Source organism: Corvus kubaryi, unplaced genomic scaffold (assembly GCF_017639235.1).
Source record: "Corvus kubaryi isolate FWS band 111438036 unplaced genomic scaffold, C.kubaryi_AGA036_p1.0 37285, whole genome shotgun sequence".
NCBI classification, from domain to species: domain Eukaryota; kingdom Metazoa; phylum Chordata; class Aves; order Passeriformes; family Corvidae; genus Corvus; species Corvus kubaryi.
In genome coordinates, this window is record NW_024581089.1 from 1,271,987 (window position 1) to 1,280,568 (window position 8,582).

The 8,582-nt window shown below is 54.2% G+C and overlaps 1 protein-coding gene across 10 annotated transcripts in view; it reads left to right on the forward strand.

Moving 5' to 3' along the window:
* The first annotated feature begins 6 nt into the window (after nt 1-6).
* IQSEC1 (IQ motif and Sec7 domain ArfGEF 1) overlaps nt 7-8,582 on the forward strand; it is a 264,092-nt gene continuing 255,516 nt past the window's right edge. For all 10 annotated transcript variants that reach the window (XM_042026667.1, XM_042026682.1, XM_042026668.1 and 7 more), the window contains exon 1: nt 7-297. In XM_042026667.1, coding sequence (XP_041882601.1) covers nt 32-297 — 266 coding nt within the window. In that variant the 5' untranslated portion in view covers nt 7-31. The remainder of the gene's footprint in view (nt 298-8,582) is intronic.

Here is an 8,582-nt window from a genome sequence, read left to right on the forward strand (position 1 = left end):
CCCCCCCGCGCCGCGGAGGTGCGGGGCGGCCATGGAGAGCCCCGCCGAGAACCCCAGCAAGGCGGCCGAGTACCTGAAGGAGCTGAACAAGATTATCGAGACGCAGCAGGAGCTGCTGGAGAAGCAGAAGCGGAGGATAGACGAGCTGGAGCAGCAAGTGGCCAAGTTGTACCACGAAAATGCCTGCCTGCAGGACGAGCATCACAGGCACCTGGCCACATGCCGGCTCCAGCAGGGCGTCCCCCCCGCGCCCCCGGGGGTGCTGAGCGCCATCCAGGAGAACGCCAGGCACGAGAAGTAAGCGCTGCCCGCCTTTCTTTGCCCCTTTTTCGCGGACGGGGTTTCCCTAGCGGGGTTCCCCTTCCCTTTCCCCTCCTGCCTTCGGGTGCCCGAAGCCGCCCCGCGTAGCCGCGCTGGGAGCAGCGGGACTCCCTGCGGGGTGTGCCCCGGGACGAGCCCCGGGCGGCTCGGGGGACAGCGATGGGGTGCGGAGGGGTGGCCCCAGCCTCCGTCCCCCAGTCCGTGCGGGTGCCCGTGTCTCACTCGTTCTCTGGCCGGGGTCCCGGGGGGTTTCGAGCCGCGGCGGCACACGGCTGTCCGGCGCACGACTGCCCCTGCGGCCACCACTGCCCCGGGCCCCGCCGCCCGCGGCGCTCGGGGGATGCCCTGGGCAGAGCCGCGGTACCGGGGCGCTGGGAGCAGCGGGGCGAGCCCTGCCTTTCCGCCCGTAGCGTGTTCGCTGCCGCTGCGAGCGCCGTGGCGACCAGGGGTACCCAGCGCGGGGAGCTGCTCGCCCCCCGGGAGATGCCCCAGGGCGCTGCCGAGGAGCGGCCCTTGGCTCCGGCCGCTATCGAAAGTGACCCGGCCAGGGGTCAGTAAACATTGGCCGCTCGCCACCGGCGGGCTGGCCCGAGCCAAAGACAGCTCGCCCCGTTCGGGCCGCCTTCGCTCCCGGCCGCCGCATCTATTCCAGCCTCTCTAAGCTGTAATTAATCGTCTGCGTCTCTCCAGCGCTGGGAAAGCCGCTTAGTTGCACCGTTCCGAAGCGGTAGGGATTCGGGAATAGCAAGAGCTGAGGTTGGCGCTTTCCCGGAGTGTTTTTACTTCTGGAAAAGTATTTCAGGCTCGGCTTTCCCGGAGCGGAGTGGGAAAAGCATGCATGGGATTACGAGCCCACTCCGCTGCTTGACACAGCACAATGGGCTGTTTGTGATCCGCTGCGCTCGAATTCCTTCGGTTTATAAATACAGACGCGGCGGCTCCCGGCCGCCGCCAGCCCCCGGGATGCGGGATCGCCTGCTCCGGGCAGGCGAGGGATGCCCGGCAGGGAGGGCGAGCCCCGGGCCGTGCTCCGGCTGCGGGATGCCCGGGATGCCCGGGATGCCCGTCCCGCTGCGGGAGGCTCCGCTGGCTCGGTCCGGCCCTGCCGGGGCCCCGGGCAGCGGCTCGGGCAGCCCCCGCTGGGCTCGGCCGCATCTCCCTCCGGAGAGCGGTGTCGGGCAGGGATATCCCGGGGAGCTGTCCCGGATGCCGGGAGCTCCCGCCGGCAGGGTGGGAAGCGCTGCATCTGTGCTCGGAGTCGGGGGTGCTGGTGCTCCGAAGCAGCGTTTTCTCAGCGTGCTGCTGCTGTGGAGGGTCGCCGGTCACTCACTCAGTGTTCCCTGTGCCTGCTCCCGTTTCCAAGCCTTGCCCCTGGCCAGGGGAGCAGAGTGGGAAGGGACGGGGGGCTCTCCCTCCCCAGCGCCCTCCTTGCTGTCAATGTTAACAAGGCTGTGGAGCTGGGGTAATCACTTTAGGCTTTTTTATAAACAGAGCTGTCTCTCTGAAAGTGAATATCTCCTTTAATAATCTGGAGAGCATGCTGTCATTTATGAGTCAATCAATCCCTTACGGAGAAAGGGCTGTTTCCAGAAAACATGGATTATTTACACGAATCCTATCCTGTGTATCCATGTCCAGTACCCGAGGATTTTTGTGGCCGTGCTTGTAGTACAAGATGTCAACTCAGCTATCTTGTCCCATTTGTCTCTTGTAAATGACATTACCAAAAATTGTACAAATGGCTTGCCTTGTTTGATAATATTTCTCCTCTGCAGCCCAAGAGTCCTTTGCAGAGCCCTCCTTGGGCAGGCAGCTCTGGGGACTCGGAGGCTTTTAAGTCTCTTAAGTGGATTTGATGCTGGGATCAGAATTAATCTGGGATATTTATGGCAGAGTTGTATTGCTTTGAGGCAGAGCCTGGAGGCTTAGTGGGGAAGCTGGGAGCCAGCCCTGTGCATCTGGCCGGGCCCTTGGCCCACGTGCGTGCCTGGGGAGCCACAGCTTCAGGGCCACCTTCATCTGAGCAATGCTGTTGTCCCCTCTCCCCCTCTCCAAAATTGTCCTCCCTTGGGAGGGAGCCCCTTCTTCTCTCCGGGTGGCCCTGCCTGGCTGGGTGGGTGGCTCACCCCTGTGGGCCTGGCACAGCAGCTGTGACAGTGGCTGCTGAGGTCCCACGCTGGCCAGGAGCAGGGACAGGAGCCACCCGTGGCAGTAGTTTATTCTCTGGCTGGATACAAAAGATGGAGGAAGTCTCCAACTTGGAAAATAGAGAAGGATACCCTTGTTTTAAGACTTCTCCCAGTCCTACGGTTCCCTCAGCTTCCTGACAGCCCAGCCTGCAGGTTCCAGGGGTCTGTAGCTTGCCTTTCAGAAGCTCAGCCTCAGTTTCCTCAGACCTAAATGTCCCATTCACCTTGGGTATGTTTGGGTGGGGAATGGGGATCCGTTGTTTGCTGACGTTCTGTGTCAGGTGCCAGTGATGCTGAAATGGGGATCTCTGGTTTTGGCAGAGAAGGGGTGTGTCCACCTTGTTCCCTCCTATCCCAGGGCACATTCTCCCCATCCTTCTCTCTCCAGAAGCAGCTTCGTGCCCTGCCACCATCAGTGACCACTGCTCCTCCTGACCCTTCAGTACTTCACAGCTAAAAAGAATGGAATCCTTTTTAAAGGAAACCAGGCTCCTCTTAGACGAATACACTGAGAAATCAGTGCTTTTAGAAGTTCTCTTGTACCTTGACTTGAACAGTCTTTCTAAACTGCTTAGACTGCAGTCCTGCAGCAGTTCCACCTGTGTGAAGTGGCTGTGGCTCCCTGGCAGGGGTTCCATATTGCCAGATGTGGTTACCTTGTATAAAAGGAAGTATGGAAATGCTATACAAGATAATATGGTTATGGTTAATAAAAGATAGTAAAAAAAACCCCAAACCCAACAACCAAACAACAAAATCCCCACAAGTCCTAAAAGTTTTCAGTTCTTACAATGGAAAGACTATACAGGTGAAGACTGCTTAAATAATTTGGGAAAGCTGGTGTAATTGTAGAAATTCTGTAGCTTGTGAGGAGGGGAACTGTTAATGAACCTTGAGACAGACTTCTGGAAGAAAAAAAACCCCAGTCCAGTAATGTATGTATATAAATATATGGTAATAATCTGGTTTATGCACTTCCAGAAAATCCCAGAGTGAAAAGAAAGTTTCTTTTGTGCCAGTTGCTGATGGAAGAAGGGAGGGAGGAGCAGAAGGCTGGATGGTTGGGTGCAGGTGTGCTTCTTATCCTGCAAGGACAGACCAAAAAAGGTTTGGGGGCGGTCCCATTAATTTTGCAATAACTGGCTGAGAGCAAATCAACGTTAAAATGCACAGATGGAATTGAGAATAGTTGGTTACAAGGCTTTGTTAGATGTGATGAATCAGCATAAGGAAGATAACAATAGGTGTTTAACTCATTAGGATAACAATAGGTGTTTAACTCATTAAGGTGTTTAATTCCGAGTTGTGTAAGGCTAATTTTCAGTGAATCCCTTTCATTTAACGTTTGAGAAGCAGCAAGAGCTTCTAGAGCACAGCATTCGGTGTAATTCAGTAATGCCCTTTTTTTGGGGTGTAAAACCACATGCACTGTGTTTTCTCAGCTCTATCTGAGGATAGTTTTTTGTGTCTGGGAATTCAGCACTGTCCCCTCGCAGCTTAGGGAGGGATGTTTGTGCTTATCCTAATCAAGTTAAAAACTGTGCTGCCTTTCCACGGAGAAAGTGCCTGGTGAGAGGCTGAGGAGGAGGGAGAGGAGAGTTGTCTGCTGAGACAGAACAATCTGAAGGGGCTGTTGTTCGCAGCTCGGTCTGAATTCTGCACCTGGCCTGGCTGATTTATTTTTAAATGAATCTAGGGCTGGTTTTGGTCTCTGGGCCAAGACAGCCCCGGTTTGGAGCTGTAAGACACCCTCGGTGTGTTTGGGTCTGGGTGAGGTGTGCTGGGAGCAGCAGAGTAGCTGAAGTTGTTGCTCTGGTGACAGTCACATGTGAAGGCTGCGTTGTGCCCTACATAAGCCGAGCTTGTGACTTTGCCTGTCGCTGCCGGCGCTGGGAGCTGCCCTGCACACAGCCTCAGCAGAAGCCAAAGATTGCATTAGTGTAGAGACCAGCAGGGCTTTTTCCTCCCTCCAGAGATGTCCTTTGCTAAGACAGGCTGTTCAAATGACGTAAATCCCATTTCCCTGCCTGCGCCGCGCTTGAGCAGCAGCTTATTTTTGTTTGCTGTGCTGAAGTGGAGGTACCCAGCATCTGCTAAAGTAGGCTCGTGCTTGGGCAAGCTTCTGCTTTCTCTGCCTGCTTGGCAGCAAGGATGGAGCTGAAGTGCTGCTGCTGGGTCCTGTTTCTCCATCAGCTGCGTGGGGAAGTGTGATCTGTGGCTGTGAGTCTGCAGTGCCAGTGCAGTTCTTAGCAGGAGATGCACCTCTGCTGGTTTATCTGGCCCAGCTCCCGAGGAATACATCCATGTGGAAAGCACAGGCTGTGTCCAGGATGAACAGATTATTCCTACAGGGCGCTGTGTGTTCTGTCAGCCCTGTAGCAGGTAGGGATGGTGTAATTCCAGCCTCGGGCAGAAACTTCTGTCTTCAAATAACTTAAAAGAACCCTGTTCCGTTCATTTTCAATGCATAACTGGAATGGTGTGACTGCTGAGCCCTGAGAGTGAGGGTTTCACACTGAAGGGAGTGCTTTTGCTTTTGCTTTTGAAGCCCTCATTTTGGGGTCATTAGTGTGATTTGGACAGCAGCACAGGGGTGAGCATCCCTTAGAACAGGCATTTGTGGTTCTGGCAGGCTGCAGGAAATCAATAGTGTGAGGATGTGTAATAACATGTGAACTTGCTAACTAAACTCAGCTAAATTATTCTGGATCTCTGAAATATTGGTAAATTCTTGTACTTAATATCTGCTAAATGTTAAGCTAAATGATAACACGTATAGACAAATTCATTTGAAAACTGATGTGTACTGTATAATCAATAAAACAAGGCAGGGAGGGGGGTGCCAGGAGCAGTGATGACAGAGCAGAGTGCTGGTATCAATAAAGTTCCTGGGAAGTCAGAGGGGGGGGTAGGGAAAACATGGTCCAGAGAAAGGACAGCAGAAATCCATGTTGTTTTGGGAGAGGAAAACCAGTGTAGCAGAAAGTAACCCATCCTGTAACACGATAGCTTTAAAGATGGTTTCAGAACTTGAAGTAAATATGTCCCATTCAGAGCAGAGCAGTCCTAAAGGATTACCAGGACTCGCTGGATCTGGAATCCTCCTCTGATGAAGCCTTTTATTGTGCTGACACACAACACAGCTTTTGAGCTTCCCAACTTTGGAGTGGTGTTCTGAGCTTTACGAACAAAGTACATTTTCGTGCTCCTTGGTGCTTTGATGGCCTTCCTTAGGAATTCACTGTTGAGGAAACTGAAAAGCGCTTCCAGAGATGTGGTTTTGGAAAAGATCTGGCAATGTGTGTGGATCTGGGTGAGCCAACGAGAGCTGCTGTGACTACTGTGAGCCAGGTGTGTGAATGAACATCCCCTTCCCTCTCTCCCAGCCCCTCACTCCAAGCCAGCCTGGATCTGCTGCTCTGTGCACACACACGTGGAGTTCACAGCAGGACACTGCTGAATCCCCTTCCCATCCAGGGTGGGCAAGGGAAGCCCTTACCTGGTTTGTACTGCCAGTCTTTGCTGGTTGTTGTCAGAAGCCACAGCAGCCAGAGGAGCAGGATGGCCCCTGTGGAAGGAGGCTCTCCCTGCAGCAGCTCTGTCTGTCCTTGGCTTCTCAGAGGTGGGCAAGTTTGGGATGGTGCCTCAGGCAATGGCTTTGGGCTCAAGCCTAAAAGTCAGCGTTGCTTCTGAAGAACTGAGCTTTCTGTGGAGTGAGGGATGCTGAGCTGTGTCCAGTCCAAGTGACAAACCTTTGGGAGAAGGTGAAGTACAGACATGCACATTTCTGAACCTTGCAGCCTTCTCGCCCTGGTTATTTGCTCAGGAGGACAAGGCTCCCTCAGTGCTTAGGGGAGGCGTCTTCTGGCACAAAAATAAGTTGCAGCTTTTTTGAAAACCTGAAGCAAGATACAGCACACCCAAAGAAGTATCTTTAGGAAGAGCTGATTTGAGAGCAGATCACAGAAGCTCTGAAAGAAGAAGAGCAAGGCATTTCAAGGTGTTTTCCTCCAGCATACGGATGGGGGACTAAATTATTAACACTGAAATAGTAAATTCTTAAATCCTCCTTGCAAGTAGCATCTCAAAAAGCTTTGTTTTATTTTTTAGACCCAGCAGAAGCAGGTGGCTGTTCTTGTGCTGGCCAGTGGTGCTGTGCTGAGCGCAGTGTCTCGTGCCCAGAATGTGGCCTTCAGACACAGAGTTTGTGCAGAGTGGCTGCAGAGTCTGTGGGCTCCTCCAGGGCTCCCTTAAGGGCAGGAGGAGCAGCCCCTGTTTGACACTGCTCAGTTTGGTGGTCCCTGTGTGGTGCACACCCACAGAGCACTGAATTTCCCTGGAGTTCATGGCTCAGCCGGGGTTACAGTCCCCATTTGGGGAGAGCTGCCCCCAGAGCAGGCAGCCTGTACCAGGTGAGTCCAGCGTTGGTTATTTGGAGCTGTGCTCTGCCCGAGGCTCCTGCCTGCAGGTGCAGGGATGTCATCCCGTGCCAGGCACCAAGGGGGTGTGTGGGAAGCTGCTTAGGTAAGTGGATTTTGCAGGTCAGAAGTAATTCCTGATGTGCAGCCCACACTTGCGTTATTCTAATTTGATCCCATCATTCCGACTCAGACCCTCTCTATTATGTTAATTAACCTTTTTTTTTGTGTTTTGCAGCCTGCAGATACTTTTAGGCTGTACCTGCCAGCGCTCCTGCCTTTCATCTTAGCTCAGCGAGCCCGTGAATGAGGTTGTCATAATTCCCTTCTGCCCATATCCTTGCCTAATTGCACTGTTTTTCTCAGCAGAATTGTTGAATTGGAAATGGAGACAGTGTGAGCAGGCTGTGGTACAGCAGAGCGGCGTGGCTTGAGGAGATGGATGTGGTGGTGCATTCTGCTGGCTGCTGGGTACCTGTCCCTGGGCTGCTTTTATTCCCACCTTCCTTGCTAGGGTACTCCTCTCCAGATCCTTCTGGCATTTCCCTAAAATCCTGGAGTTCTCAGCTGTTGTAGCTGCTGCACTACAGTGGGAGAGATGCTGGTTTTGCTGACCAGAAATGTGGATTGGAATTGTTGCTGTTAATGGTCGTGTCCCTGTGGCTGAGGACAGGGGCAGAAGCAGGAGCAGGAGGTGTTTCCTCAGTCCCTCCTGCTGACCTGTTCTCTGTCCTCGGAGCAGCTGAGCACTGGGGCTGATGGCTGTTTTACAGCTGGGCAAGTCAGAGTTAATGATCTTGTCTTAATGGGCTGCTCAGACATTGAGGTGAGAAATGGTTGTGTTAAACAGCACACTTGAGACAAACAAGCCTCTTAAATTCCTGGGTGCCTTCGTGGCTCTAAACCAACTTGTTTAATGATGTTTGTATGGTTGGTGGCAGGAAAAACTAATGTTAGGATCAGAGAATGAATCCCAGACTGGTTTGGGTTGGAAGGGACTATAAATCATCTCATTCCACCCCCTGCCATGGGCAGGGACACCTCCCACTGTCCCAGGCTGCTCCAAGCCCCAGTGTCCAGCCTGGCCTTGGGCACTGCCAGGGATCCAGGGGCAGCCCCAGCTGCTCTGGGCACCCTGTGCCAGGGCCTGCCCACCCTCCCAGGGAACAATTCCTTCCCAATATCCCATCCAGCCCTGCCCTCTGGCACTGGGAAGTCATTCCCTGTGTCCTGTCCCTCCATCCCTTGTCCCCAGTCCCTCTCCAGCTCTCCCGGAGCCTCTTTGGGCAGTGGAAGGGGCTCTGAGCTCTCCCTGGAGCCTTTTCCAGGTGAACACCCCCAGCTCTCCCAGCCTGGCTCCAGAGCTGAGTCTGCTGCAAAGCGGCCCAAATATTTGTGGAGGGTGAAACGCTGCAGAACAGCGCAGTGCTCACACCAGAACCCGAAACCCTGACCCGCGCGTGTTTCTCGCCGCCGTTGTCCTGTCGGGGCGGAGCTGCGATCCCGGAGCAGCCCCATCCCTGCCCATCTCTTCCCATCCCGGGGCAGCCCCATCCCTGCCCATCCCGGGGCAGCCCCATCCCTGCCCATCTCTTCCCATCCTTGCTCATCCCGGGGCAGCCCCATCCCTGCCCATCCCGGGGCAGCCCCATCC